The sequence below is a fragment of the Hirundo rustica genome, chromosome 11, assembly GCF_015227805.2.
Source record: "Hirundo rustica isolate bHirRus1 chromosome 11, bHirRus1.pri.v3, whole genome shotgun sequence".
In the NCBI taxonomy this organism is placed as follows: domain Eukaryota; kingdom Metazoa; phylum Chordata; class Aves; order Passeriformes; family Hirundinidae; genus Hirundo; species Hirundo rustica.
Window position 1 is genome coordinate 6,832,737 of NC_053460.1, and position 14,535 is coordinate 6,847,271.

At 45.8% G+C, this 14,535-nt stretch overlaps 1 protein-coding gene across 1 annotated transcript in view; it reads left to right on the plus strand.

Annotated features, from left to right (window-relative positions):
• Nucleotides 1–14,535, plus strand: part of EDC4 (enhancer of mRNA decapping 4) — a 33,157-nt gene that overhangs the window by 1,728 nt on the left and 16,894 nt on the right. The window contains exons 2-16 of the mRNA XM_040075430.1: nucleotides 2,373–2,529; nucleotides 3,360–3,471; nucleotides 4,104–4,203; nucleotides 5,666–5,855; nucleotides 6,875–7,022; nucleotides 7,518–7,622; nucleotides 8,058–8,167; nucleotides 8,674–8,757; nucleotides 9,284–9,379; nucleotides 10,366–10,468; nucleotides 10,925–11,105; nucleotides 12,326–12,398; nucleotides 12,812–12,903; nucleotides 13,527–13,723; nucleotides 14,425–14,513. Of these exons, the coding sequence (XP_039931364.1) occupies nucleotides 2,373–2,529; nucleotides 3,360–3,471; nucleotides 4,104–4,203; nucleotides 5,666–5,855; nucleotides 6,875–7,022; nucleotides 7,518–7,622; nucleotides 8,058–8,167; nucleotides 8,674–8,757; nucleotides 9,284–9,379; nucleotides 10,366–10,468; nucleotides 10,925–11,105; nucleotides 12,326–12,398; nucleotides 12,812–12,903; nucleotides 13,527–13,723; nucleotides 14,425–14,513 (1,837 nt within the window). The remainder of the gene's footprint in view (nucleotides 1–2,372; nucleotides 2,530–3,359; nucleotides 3,472–4,103; nucleotides 4,204–5,665; nucleotides 5,856–6,874; nucleotides 7,023–7,517; nucleotides 7,623–8,057; nucleotides 8,168–8,673; nucleotides 8,758–9,283; nucleotides 9,380–10,365; nucleotides 10,469–10,924; nucleotides 11,106–12,325; nucleotides 12,399–12,811; nucleotides 12,904–13,526; nucleotides 13,724–14,424; nucleotides 14,514–14,535) is intronic.

Below are 14,535 nucleotides of genomic sequence, written 5' to 3' on the forward strand. Positions count from 1 at the left end.
GATACTCCTGTTAGGAGTGCCAGGGGAAAGTAATAAGGGAGCTTTCAAGTTTTGCAGTACCAGGAGCAGGTAGCTGTGAGCAGTGTTGTGTTCCTCTAGATCCTGTCCAGGCAGGTGACAAGAAACACTCTTGCTCTAAAGAGTTTACAGCTGTCACAATACTTCTTTAATTCTGCTGGGTGATTGTGAAAATGTAATCCACCACCCAGTCTGTCTCTCTTGACACAGTTTCTCCCAGTTTTGGCAAACTTCATCCAGTGCTTCAGTAGCTGTTGCCAAAGCATGGACCTGCCTGCTGGGATGTGGAGACAGGCAGTCAGTGCCACTGTGCTGTGGAGGAGCATCCCTGCTGGCGGTGGGCAGGATCCTTCAATCCAGGCAGAGATCTCTGCTGGTGACCAGGTGTTACGTGGGCTCGCCCTGCTCATGGTGTGTCAGGGCAGTGTTCTGTTCAGGACAGGCTGGCATCTCCTGGTGTAGCTGATGGTGGGAGCAGGAGGAGTTCAGTGTCTCAGCTCTGACTGCTCCTGCTCTTTGAAAAGGTAAGGAATACAAACACTCTTCTTTCCCTTTGAGGCCTGGATCTACCAGTCTGGCTTAACCTTTTGGTTTAGTTCATGTTCTTACTAAATAGAGCCTCTTCCCTTCTTTCATGCCTTCAGGATTGTGCACAGGCAGCACCTGTGCTTGTCTAGCTTCTACTAACACAGAATGAGCTATGCCCATTCCTGAACTTGTTTACTCCCCATCAGCCTCTGGGGAGTGTTTCCTCCTTTCTTTTTCCCATGGAGCAAACGTCGCTGAAAAAGAGCAGCAGCACTTACACGAGACTCTGCTGTGGCTGCAAAAAGGGCAAAGCACATATCATCTTTCTCTGGGAGACTGGTTGCTTTTTCTGTAGGGAATATTTTCTTGCCTTTGGTCACAAAGGATAAAGTGCTGTCAAGTGGAAGTAGCTGCAACTGGACAAGCACCCACCACATGCTGTAAAAAGAAGGGGCACATCTTAATGTGACAGCAAGTGCAGCACAAATGTGAGGTGGTCACAGGATCACATTCCCTCACCTGAATTTCCTCATGCTGTGAGTGCTGCTGCTTTTTCTTCATGCAGTGCAGGTACACCAAGGTGAGTGCCCAAATTGTCCTTGCATTCAGGGTACCCCATCCCTGCACCTTTCTGTGTCCATAAGGACTCTTCATAAACAGGCAAGTTTAAAATATTCTTCTGGCAAATGAACAGTTGTGTTTTAGCAGCATTCAGCCTGATCTGCTGAAACCTATTCAGTAGTGGAAAGGTTGTCTTACTTTGGAAGGATCTGCCTCTTGCCCACAGCCATGTTTAGGTTTGTAACATGTGCCAGTGTTGGGGGAGCTTCTGGTCCTGGAAGCAGCCATTTTGCAAGAGCTCAGCAGCAGTTGTTACCTGGCAACAGTGTACGAAATTTTGGGTTTCAAAACCGGTGAAAATTTCAAGCCAGGATTCGCTGAGGCAGGCGGCTTTTCCTTGGAGGTGCACATGGAGGGGCCTTGCTCTCCGGTGGGGGTTGTCAAATATTTGACTTGCTGGTGAAGAAGTCTCCTTCATGCCCTGTAACATCTGTCCCCTCCTAAAGCCTTCAGAAGGCATGGAAGCCACCAAGCAGCTTGTGCCACCAAGCGCCTAGCTGTGCTAGGCCAGATGTGCAAAGTCAGGGCACACACACGCTTCAAAGCACAGCTGGGGCTCTGAACAAACGGCTACTTTACAGAAAATTTGAGTGCTATAAACTTCTGTGTGATTGTTCAACCAAGGGAAAAATATGGGAATCCCATAGGCACAGCTGCAGAGTTTCCTAGCAAAGGTACTTAAACACCTGGACTTTGAGGTCAGGTGTCACTGTCAGAAGCTGGTTTTAGAAAATAACAAATGTATTGTTTCCAGCCAGCCCCAAATGTTTCTGCTGATCCCTGCACTGCTGGACTTCAGAGGTCTCTCTGCAGCCTGAGCATTAGAAGTGACCTGTCAGGAACCTTTTGGTCTGGCACTTGATTCAGTAAACCTGAATTACCAGCTTAGGCTTTCTGATCTAAGGCTATTTGCTCCTTGAGCCTGGTAAGTTCCTTGAAGCATGTTCTTTGGTGTTTCTCTGATCTGCTGGAATGGCTTGTGTAAGAAAAAGAGCTGTTTCACTCAGATGTGTGGAGGTGAGTTTCTCATTGCATGGGAAGTCTCTTACACATCCTCTTGGTAGAGCACTTCTCCCAGCCAGTTCAGCGTACTCTACCTGACCGCCCCATAGAGGCTGACAAAAAGCATCTGGAGGTGGTGTATTTCACACCGTGCTATTTCTTTGAAATGCATGTTGGGAACAGCTGATCGTGCTTTTCCTCAGGTTCGGTGAATGAGAACCAGAGACCGTCGAATTCGTATAACGGGGACCTGAATGGGCTGCTGGTGCCTGATCCCCTTGGGAGCGGAGATGGCCCCGCTTTGGCCAAGCCGGTGCATCGCAGCATCTCTCTAGGAGCCCTGCAGGAGAAACAAGTCATGTAAGTTTTGTCAAAGAAGCGCTGAGAGGGAACAGAAAACAGCTCAAATTCGGTTCTCTTGAGCGTGGACATGCGTGCTGGGAGTGTGACACTGGGTTTTGTGTTCAGTTCAGTTGGCAGCTGTGAGCCAGTGCTCTTGGTTAGAGCTTTTGTAGTTTTTGTGAGGCGTATGCGTGGAGTCTGCCATCCTTACAGCTCAAGGAACTGAAGAATATCTGCAGAGTTGTTCAGAGAAGGGGAGCAGGACCGTATATGGTGAAAATTGCAGGTCAGGTGAATGTAAAGCGTGAGGGCTCTGGTTGAAACTTGTGGTTCCCTGTAGTTGTCCAGCAGGACTTCTTCAGGGACCCAAGTCACCTGAGGTGTTGCAGAGCTCATGGAAGCAGCTTTTGTTTGGGTTCTCTGGTCATGGCTTTCAAAGAGGATGCCATGAGAACCACAAGCAGTGTGCAGTGTTCTGTTGGGAGGCATTTTCTACAGTGTTCTGTTGATGAGGTTCAAGTGTTGGTTTTGGTTTCTCCTCACCTTCCAATGTTGGGGACTTGAATCAAATGTAGGTCTGTGCTCAGGTCAAATGAACTGAAGGTTTTTAGGCTGAATAAAGCAGGTGTTTGACTCTCTCAAACCAGTGACACACAGAGAAGGAAGACTTAGCTGAGAGGAGTTTCAGTCTTCAGTTGTTCATCTCAAGCTCTTAGATGCACAAATCCAGCTGTGTTGCTGTTAAAATTATGAATTTAACATAAATGATTACGTATTCTATTCCTGTGAGTCCTGTCTGATTTTTTTTCCCGCCCCTTTTTGTTGTTTTTTTTTTTTTTTTTTTAAAGCTGCCTTTCTGGTGACGACAGCTCCACATGCTTAGTGATATCAGCTAAAGACGTGGAGATAGTGGCCAGCAGTGATTCCAGCATCACCAGTAAGGCCAGAGGGAGTAACAAGGTAAGGAGCAAGAGAAGGCATGGTGTCTCTCTTTAGTCACATCAGCTCATTCTTGAATATTTTTAAACAGAAATAAATATCTTCTTTTTTGTGTGTAGTTTGTAATTAGGTAGAAGTTTGTCAAAGAGTTTAACAAAGAGGAAAAAAGTTGGAGCAGAATCTTGTAACTGGTTGTTTCTGCTATTCTAGAGTCTGGCCAAGTTATCCTCTAATTTTCAGAAGTCCATGATCTAAGCTGTAGGTTCCTGGGAAAGTGTCCCTTCTCTACAAACAAGATTTTTCTGCTGATTGTTTCCTCCCTGGCCCCTGAAGGGAGGGTTTCCCTGGCTGTTTTGCTGGCGTCAGTCCTGCTGAGGGCTCTGGCCAGCAGGTCAGAGCTACAAGAGCCAGTATGCTGAAATTAGAGCTGGTGCTGAGCAGAGAGCTAAGCCATGCTCAGAGCAAATGCTGATGATTAGGAGAGAGACCTCTGGTCTCAGTCATTTCCCACTTGGTTCCTTTATTTTCCATTTCATGCTTTTTTTATTTTCCATTCCAGTTTGTTCCTTAGTGTACAGTGAACTAAGGGAGCACGAAGATGGGAAAGATAATTCCAGACATTTCTCATGTTTTGTTTTCTTTCTCCTGAACAGGTGAAAATACAGCCTGTTGCTAGATATGACTGGGAGCAGAAATACTATTATGGCAATCTGATAGCTGTTTCAAACTCTTACCTGGCTTATGCCATTAGAGGTGAGATGCCTTATTTTGCTTTGTGTATCATTGGGAAAGGCAGAGTTTACATCAGAACAATGTAACTGGCACTAACTGAAGCTTATCTTGCAATACCCGGGTCAGAGTGCTGTTGTAGAGGGAATAGAAGCAACTGTGGAGAAAAATGTTATGTAGGAGGGTTAGAAATAAAAGAGAAGGACTCAGTGGGGATGGAGGAAAAGTTGAAGGACTACACTGGTTTTACTGGAGAGCTGATGTTCAGATTCCTCCTCTAATTAAATATTTCTGCAGCAAACAAGCTGCTCTGTAGCTAAGAACAGAAGCAGCCCCATGGTAATTTGAGCAGATAAGTGTTTGTGATGGATTTACTTGCATTAATTTAGAGCTGAGTTTAAGGTTAAATTCTGAGAATCCAAAGAGCAACGCAGATGCAGTGTCTTGGGCAGTAGAGAGAGGAGAGCAGAACAATGCAGGGAAAGATTGTTTCACAGCATATGGGAAAGAAAGAGACAGGAGGAGAGGGAACGGTCTCAAGTTGTGCCAGGGAAGGTTTAAATTAGATATTAGGAATTTTTTTTTTTCATGGAATGGATTCTAAAACATTGGAACTGCCCTGCCCAGGGAAGTGGTGAAGTCACCATTCCTGAAAATGTTCAAAAACTTGTAGATATGGCACTTGAGGCCGTGGTTTAGTGGTGAACATGAGGGTTGTTCTCGTTGGACTTGATGGTCTTTAAGTGTTTTCCAACCTTAAGAGTTCTATGAAATGAACACTTAGTTATCTCCAGTGTCTTTCTGCTCTCACAAAAGCACAGAGTGTCTGTGTCTCTTTGTCTTAGTTCTCACACCAGTTTATCTGGTCTTTTATGAAATTACTACTCTGCTCTTGTGTTTTTTCCTAGCTGAGGTTATTTTAGAGTACCTTAAGGATGTCTCACCCTTTTTAAAAATATTTTAGAAGCTTGCTTGCAGTAACACTGGGAAGCTGAGTGGTTTGCTAGGGCTGGTGTGGGCATCAGGAAGTGGAAACACCATGATCTGTGTAAGACTGCCTGCTTTGTAGTGATTGGTGTCTGTCTGAAAAGGAGAAGCTGGAAACTTTGCTTAGTGTGCACATGTTCTGAAGCATCTTCTTTTCAGTCATGCAAGCCAAAAAGCAGTGCTTTTTGCAGGGTGAATGTTCATGCCTTTTGCTTACCCTTACGGAATGTGTGTCCATGCTATCTGCCTCTCAGTCACTCCTTTTGTCCAGTGACTGAAAATTAAATTGCGAATAAAACTAATTCACTGTCACTGGAGGTCAGCCTTGGAAGTGCGACGAGCTCGGGGTGAAGGTTTAGTCCTGGCATCTAATTGCAGCATCGTTAATGAGGACAATCCTGGGAATTATAAGAAATTGATGAGAGTTATGGGAAGTTTATGAGAATTATGCAGAGAAACCACAGACATAAACGGTGACTTCTCCCCGTGTGTCTCACAGCTGCCAGCAATGGCTCCGCTATGGTGCGGGTGTTGAGCGTCAGCACTGCTGAGAGGACCTTGCTGAAGGGATTCACCGGAGGCGTGGCAGACCTGGCCTTTGCTCACCTCAACTCCAACCAGCTGGCCTGCCTGGACGAGGCTGGCAACCTTTTCGTCTGGCGCCTGGCCATGGATAAAGAAAAAATCCAGTATCTTGTCCAAATACACCTCCTGTCAGTCTCTGTGTAGTGATTAGGTGTGAATGCAACGTCAACATCACCATTTAATGTGTAGCCTTTGATGAATAGCAGCTTATAGAGGAAAGATTGGTAGTTACACCCCTTCTGGAGAATCAAATCAATTTTTACCTGTGTTCAGCACAGTTATTACTTGATACTGCATTGCTTGAAATTCTAGGGGCACTTCAGTGCTCCTGGTCCAGGCAAAGTAGACAGTGAGAAGTGTCAGTCTGTACCAGCTGGCCTTGGGCACGGACAGTGTCACCTCTGGTGTGTGGCAGAGGTTTGTCTTGTCTGGTTCTAGCTCTTTTCCTCAGTTACTTCTCTGGGGAAGAGGATGTAATACTTCCCGTCCACTCGCTATCTTCCTTCCAAACCGGTCATCCTTTTGATGGCCCTGAAATTTATTTTCAGTGTTCATTACCCTAAATATTTTCCTTTTAATTGCTAGGAGTGATTGCTCAGTGCTTCTGGGAAACATGTGAGGTATGTCACCTCAGAGTGTAGCTTTTTAATTTTAATTGTGTACCGTCATTTCAAAAGCAACTGGAGCAAAGGTGCTGGTAGTTGTTGAAGCCCTGATTTGTAGTGGTGCACTCGAGCACTCAGCTGGGGGCAACGTGGTAGCTCTTCTGTCTTTCTCTGGTAGTGTTGCAATGCTAACAAATCATTTAATCATTAGCTGTCACATGGGCTGCACATTCAGATGTGACTGTGTGCCCCTGTTGTGCTTATCCTGTCACTGCAGCCTGCAAGAGGAAATTGTGAGAACCTATGAACTTTGGTAAGCTGAAGCTCTTCTGTCAGTGGAGAAACTCTATCTTGGCTGCTTTCTCAGCAGAATCCCTTGACCTGCTTTCTTTTTGAATCAGTGGCCCCAAAATCCCTGAGGTTTAACAGTATTAAAACAGCAGATCAAGCCTGACCAGGTTACTGCTGGGCATTAGTAATAGAGCCAGAATGTTGCATTTCTTAACCCTGGTGATCAGAGAGGAAATCTTGGTTAACATCAAGCGACCTGACAATACCCCACTGAACACCTTCCGAAGAATCATCTGGTGCCCTTTCATCCCGGATGACAACGAGGAGAGCGGGGAAGAGGGCAGTCAGACGTTGGCCTTGTTGCATGAGGACAGGGTAAGGAAACTCAGCTTTGGAAACGTTGCCCTAATTTATCATTAGGAGAGAATTTAATGGAGGAAAGAGTTGAGTTTACAGTGGAGTCGTAAAGGCTCCCGTCTGGTCCATGTTGGGGATCCTCCTGTAAGATGTTGGATTCCTCTCTTCCCAGGAGAGATCATTCTCTGGGCCTCAGGAGGATGGAAAGGGAACTTCTGCTCACCAACAAATACCAAGGACCACTTGAACCAGAGACATCACTTGTCTGTTCAGGCTGAGCCAGTCCTGAGGGAGGGGCTTGGTGGGCAGCAGCTGCAGATGCCAAGAGCAATTCCCTGTGTTATATGCCAGGAAAGCATCTCATGGCCAGACTGGGTGGAAATGGGAAGGTTTATGTCACACACTTGCCATTGGGCTGGTGTATCAGGCCATAAGATAAAGATCCAGGAAGTTCTCTGGATCAAACCAGTGGTTATGAAAATAAACACGTGTGCCTACATGTTTGTTTTCCAGGCAGAGGTGTGGGATTTGGACATCATCCGAACCAACAACAGCTCCTGGCCGGTGGAAGTGCCTGATATCAAAGAAGGTTTCATTGTGGTGAAGGGCCACAGCACGGTACAGACCTGGGGTGTTTTGGTTTTCCTTGGGTTATAGTGTCTCAGGAGCTGCAGTTCTTAGGACAGTTGGCTGTAAAAAAAACAGTTGTGAGGTAGTTATGACTGTTAAAAGCCAGAAGATCCCAAAACAAAATGAACTCTATTCATAACATGAATAACAGTAAGAGCAGAGGCAGCAGAATCCATTGTGCTTGAATTTGCTGTCTGGAAAAGGTGATGGTTTATTACCAGGAATAAGGTGCCTGTCAATTGTTCTGTGATGGGTTAAAAGGCTTAATGTTAGAAGTTATCAGTTTCTGTTAGAAATCACTCTGGCCTTCTCTACTATGAGATTGTTAGTCAAATTCTGGCTTAAAGATAGAGCTTTTTATTCTTGTAAAATAAGAACAGCTATAAAATTACTTTTCTGTGTCTCTTTTCCCCCTCTGTGTAGTGTCTGAGTGAGGGAGCCCTTTCTCCAGATGGAACTGTGTTGGCCACAGCAAGCCATGACGGTTTTGTGAAATTTTGGCAGATCTATATTGAGGGACAGGATGAGCCAAGGTAACTGGAGCAGCATTTTCTCTGGGAGAATTTCCTTGATACAGAATCACCTGTGATGGTCATTCTCAGGACATTATGAAGATACAGCATAAGTGTTTGTAATTTGCTGCTGAAAAATTGCATCACTGAATATCATAGGCTTATGGAAAAAGCAGAGAGCTGTGTCTGGAAACAGGAGTTCTGTGCTTTGCACAAGCTGTAGTCAAACTCTTTTGGACTGTCCATGTAAATGCAGAAAGCTGCTCTGAGCTGTTCTTCTCAATATCGACTTATTTTTGCATTGTATTTTTGTCATGACACCAGACCAAATGGGAACATGGGATTTTAATTATTTATTAGTAACAGTATTTGTCTGTGTGACCTCCTTATTTTATATAAGACGTGTAAAGAGCTACAAGTCAGTAATGCTTTGTGGCTTCTGGACGAGGAGTTGTGTGTTCAGTGTCAGTGTCCTCCTCGTTTACCATTCCCTTCACACTTGGATGTTTTCTCTGATTTATTCCCAGATGTCTTCATGAGTGGAAACCCCATGATGGCAGACCTCTCTCTTGTCTGCTTTTTTGTGACAACCATAAAAAACAAGACCCAGAGTAAGTCCCCAATCCTATGCTTGAAGTATTAAAGTTTAGCACTGTTTTCTAAGTGCCTTGCCTTGAAAGTTCCTTGTAACGGAATCATACTTAAAAATTTGAGCTTTGTAGCAGGAGCAAGTCCTGTCATCTTTGTAGTCAGTTTTCTAGTGATGGAGAAATAAATAAGACTCTGAAGCACAGCCTAAAGTGACCATATTCATAGTGCCTATTCCATGAAAGTAATGAGAGTTCTAAATTGAGGTGTCCTCTCAGGTTTGTGGTATGGTCAGTCTTAAATGGCTGATTAGTCCTCCAAATTTCAACTGCCATTGGTGAAAATACAGCTTTTATTGTTATTGTTTCTTCAGTCACTTGTGGTCCTAAGGTTTCTGAGGTGTAGTGGTTTCTAGTCTGCCTCAGAGCAGAAATTTTCTGGGAGCTTCAAGCCACGGTTGGGCAAAATCAGCCATGGGCAGCTTGTGAGGAGCTTTTCTGGGAAGGACCAGGTCTTCTTTAAGAGAATTTGGATCTGTTCTGCCTACAGAGTTCCCTTCTGGAGGTTTCTCATCACAGGAGCCGATCAGAACAGAGAACTGAAGATGTGGTGCACGGTGTCTTGGACCTGTTTGCAGACTGTTCGGTGCGTGTTGGTGGATGCCCCTGAAGGGTGGGATTTAGGGCTACTGAATTTACAAAGGTGATCCCTGGTGCCCAATGGATTCTACTCCAGCCCAACTCTGAGCCGACTCCTTTGCCATTCCCACCTGCTGTTGGAAGCTCCCAGCTGTGGCTGTCAGCTCGAGCTTTGGCAAGGCCAGGGAAGTTTATACTTCTATTATTTGTCTTACCAAGATCTGCTGTCTTTGCCTTGTTCTGTAAAGCACAGACATAGCTGTAGTATGAGGGGAGGTTGCACAACAAAACTGCACACCTTGGGTGTTATCTTCTCTAGAAATTTGAGATATTCAATAACCAATCTAGGATCTTTTCCCATTAGTACTTTCTCTGTTTAAATTATGAGAAGCTGCTATGTTGCTAGAGCTTAAGAAATTATCCAAGGTTTAAATGTTGAGCTGTGTAGGTCCAGAAGTTTAAATTGTGCTTTAGTCCATCCCTTGACTCAGCTTAGGTTCCCTGATTTTATTTTTCTGATGGTGGATCATGACCTCTCTCACCACACACATGCTTAAAGCTGCTTTGGATTTTCCCTCTTTAAATGAGAAGAATATGACATAGAGCTGAGTGCTGCTTTTTCTTCCTCGTGCTACAGAAGGTCCAAAACTTGTGGAAGGGTTATTTTGATTTGGTAGATTTTTGGTTTTAAATCTGTAGCTCAGATCAACTGACTCTTGTACTCCCATGTTGAGTAATGACAAAGTGTCACCTTTCATTTCACTGTTCAGGATCCATAACTTGATCCTGTTGTGCCATCTCCCAGCTCCTTTGTTAGCTGATGTCAGCACTGATGGTGTTTGTGTTCTAGTGGGTGGTTGCACGGTAATAGGGCTGCAGACTCCCTAAGGTTTTGTGGGAGTTTTGGTAATTAGTGCAGTTTCACAGCAATCATGCTGGTTGGGCTAATCTACCTTGCTGTCTGCATCCCCTCCCTCTTATTTGTATATGTAGCTTTTCTCCTGACATCTTCAGCTCCATGAATATTCCTCCCAGCCTGAAAGTCTGCCTGGACCTTTCTGCTGAATATCTGATACTGAGTGATGTGCAGAGAAAAGTAAGTAGTTCATTTTATTGCTGCCTGTGGGAAATAGTGACTGAAGCAGAATTGGCCTTGAGTGTGGCTGGTTCTGCTGCCTCGGTCTGGGATTTGCATGTTAGTAGATAAAAATGCAGAAATTGACTCAGCAAATTCACTGTTAAAGATGAAAAAGGATAACAATTCAGCTGAGTAATCCTGAGGAGCCTTAAGGATTATTTCTCACCCTTTGTAAAGCTCTCATTTGGAGATACTTGTGTCTGGCATGGTAGGATTGAGTTCTTGATCAGACTTGCCTAAGAATGTGGTGCTTGTGGTTCCCTTGAATGTTCCATTTCAAATTTCAGATCCAGGCTTTATTCCTCACATTATTTCCCTTGTTCCAAATCTGTTTTGGATGCTCAGCTCTGTAGTCCCCCCACATGTGCATGGTCTGCTCAGAAAGCTCTGATTTACCATTTCTGATTCTTCCAGGTGTTGTATGTGATGGAGTTGATGCAGAACCAAGAGGAGGGCAAGGCTTATTTCAGCTCCATCTCAGAGTTCCTCCTTACCCACCCAGTGCTGAGCTTTGGCATCCAGGCCGTGAGCCGCTGCCGGCTAAGGCACACCGAGGTGCTCCCAGCAGAAGAGGAAAATGACAACCTGAGTGTGGGTAGGTGACAAAATTTGGCTTATGTGTGATCAGGATTTCTTTCCTGGCTGGTTCTGACTTTCTCATGAAAGGCTGGTGGTCACTTCTCCCAAGTTACAAGGCAAGAGGAAACATCCTCAGGTTGCGCCCAATGAGGTTTAGATTGGGTGTCAGGAAAAATATCCTCACCAGGCTTAAGCTGGTTTGTCAAGCATTGGAGCACAGGACTCACGGTGTGGCCAGGTCACTGCCCTGGTGCTGCTGGTCACACTGTTGCTGAAACAGGCCAGCATGCCAAAGGCCTTCTTGGCCACCTGGGCACACGCTGGCTCATTTTAAGCACCGCAGGCTCTTTCCCACGGGGCAGTTTTGCAGCCACTCTGCTCAGCCCATGGGGTTATTGTGACCCAAGCACAGTGGTCTCAGTCCATCAATCCAGCCTGTCCAGACCCCTCTGTAGGCCCTCCCTCCCTTCCAGCAGATCAACACTCCTGCCTAACGTGGTGCACAGCATCCTCAGCCAGTCAAGGGAGGGAATTGTCTTGCTCTGCAGTGGTGCAGCCTTAACTTGAGTCCCATATGCAGTTTTGGGCACCACAATATAAAAAAGACATTAAGCAGCTTGAAAGTGTCCAGAGGAGGGCCGTGAGGGTGGTGAAGGGGAGGCTGTGTGGAGAGTGGCTGAGGTCACTTGGCCTGCTCAGCCTGGAGAAGAGGAGACTGAGGGATGACCTCGTTGCCGTCTTCCAGCATCCTCACGAGGGGCAGGCACTGATCTTTTCAGTCTCGTGACCAGTGACAGGACTCAAGGAAATGGCAGGAAGCTGAGTCAGTAGGGGTTTATGTTGGATATCAGGAAGAAGTTTTTCATCCAGAGTGTGGTTGGGCACAGGAACAGGTGCCCAGGGGCAGTGGTCATAGCACTGAGCTTGTCTGAGTTCAAGAAGCATTTGGACAATTCTTGCAGGCACATGCGGTGATTCTTGGGGTGTTCTGTGCTGGGCCGGGGATTGGACTCAATGATCCTCATGGGTCTCTTCCAGCTCAGGATATTCCTTGACTCTGTGGAGTTATCTGCAAACTTACTGGGAGTGCTCTTGAGCCCCTCATCCAGATCATTGATAAAGAGAATCTGTATCATGCTGGTTCTTTGCTGTCAGTTCATCCTGCTGTGATGTTTTTGTAGTACTTTGGGTGTAGTTTCCATGCAACTTCATGTTTTACTTTTGTCTCCCTTACAGAAGGTGCTCAGGGCTCTGGGGCTGTTGAATCAGCAGCAGGTGTGCTGATAAAACTCTTCTGTGTTCACACCAAGTGAGTATGTGTGTGCAGCTCTCTGTGGCTGTCCTAACCCTGCACTGACCTGTAGAAATTTAAGTTAAATTATTTTGCTCATAACAAAGCTACTTGGGCCCATAGAAATTTCTGGCTGTGGTGTGTATGGCCTTACCAGGAGGTGTGACGAGCTTGTATTTCCATGGCCATGAGTGATTTAAGAATTGTGCTCACACACAAGTGCTGGGAAACATCTCGAATACCCTGGGTGTCAGAACTGGGTGACACAGCTGAGTGAGGATCAGCTCTGTTACTTCTGTGACAGGCAGAAAACACTGAAGCATTTTCCAAGGGAATTAGTTCGGTGAAGAGAAATCTTCTGAGCCTTAATGATGCCTTAAGTCTTCTCCTGGTGGTTCTTAAGCTGATCAGAGATGCTTGTTTCTTTCTAGGGCCCTACAGGATGTGCAGATTAGATTCCAGCCTCTTCATAGCCCTGACACAAGTGCTTCCATGCCTTCCCATGGCTCTCATGAAGAATTTGGTGAGAGTTTGTGTTAAATTGGTCTTCAGTGTTGCTGAGCCTTTAAAGGTTATTGGTGGGAAGAGCAGGAGTGTGGTTTTGGGTGTCTCTTGGTACTGCAGTGGTGTCATTGCACAAAGGGTTCTAAATATGGAGTAGCAGTGAAGCAGGAAGCTGGTTAGACCTGGTTGCGAGTATGGAGTTTGGGATGTGTTAGACCAGGAGTGCTAATGCTTTTTGCGTGCCTGAGTTCACCCTTCTGGGTGATTTGGCACTTGTGAAAGAATCTTGAAGTTTCTCTTGTCAGGTGGAAAAGATCCACTGTGGGAGTAGAGCAGGCTGGGCTGTCAGTGATGAGCTCTTTCAGCTCATTCACCATTCTGGGATGTGGCAGTTCAACTGGCCTCGCTTTTAGGGAAGAAAGGAAGCTTGGATATATTATTATCAAAGCCTGATAAAATCCATGGCATACAAAGGGAAAGCATAACACAGGATTTTCTTTGCTCTAAGCTTTGACTGGAATGTTTTTGCTTGTTCTTTTTGGAATCAAGCATGGCTTGCAATGGCATAAGTTCATACTTGGTGGAATTAGAGGTTTAGTTTTGGAGGGAAGTTCCAAAGTGATTTGTATCTCTCCCTTGAAGCCTTTCCAGACCATATGGCTGATCTGAGCACGGAAGGGCTGGGCTCTGAGAAGGAGTCAGCGCACGGCTCCCAGCCAGACCTGCGGCGTATCGCCGACCTGCCTGTGCCAGCTGACTTCCTCTCGCTCTCCAGTGATGCCAAACCCAAGCTGATGACTCCAGATGCATTCATGACACCAAGCACTTCTCTTCAGCAGGTAATCAGAGATCAGCACTGTTAGGGTGACTCAAGGGGTGGGGGTGGATTTTGGTACTTCTGGACATGTTTTTCAGTTGGAGTGACTGTGATCAGCTCTGCCAGCTGAATGCAGAGCACATGGGAAACTCTGCATGTAACCAGACTGAGCAGAAACCTGTTGGCACATCTAAAATACTAAACTGGCCTAAGCTTGTGTTGTAAGTGCTGTGTTTAACTGCAAAACCACTGATGTAGGTGTGCTTTGTAGAAATACAGGTTTGCTAAATAACTGTATCTAAGCTGGGAGAGTGCTCTTACTGGTTTACACGTGTTGTTTGGGGTTATGATACGACTGTAATGGAAGAAAACATGCCACCTCTGCACATCCTGTCTGATGGGGTCCTGTGGGGATGCAGATGTTCAGGTAGGTAGATGGGACTGTTCAGACTTGTGAGACCTCACTCTCTGCCATGAGCCCTCTGCCTCTGCACTGGTGAGGTCACTTTGGGGACAGCAGTTCCTCAGTAAAAGCAGCCATATGATGAGGATGTTTTGGGACTTGCCTTTGACCAGGACCTGAGCGCCTTAGCCGAGCAACCCAACCTGTGGAGGTGTTTTCCATTCCCTCTTCACCAAAGACTCTGTAGGAGTCAGTCTTTGTCTGGTTGAGTAGTGTTGTTGCCCTCTGTCCCGTCCTGATTGCTGTGTGCTTCCTTGCAGATCGCCGTCTCTCCAGGCAGCAGTGTCAGTTCCCTGACTGCAGTCACAGCCATGAGCAGCACTTCTGTCACAGATGCCTCTCTGCCCAGGTAAATAGCACATGAGTTAAAT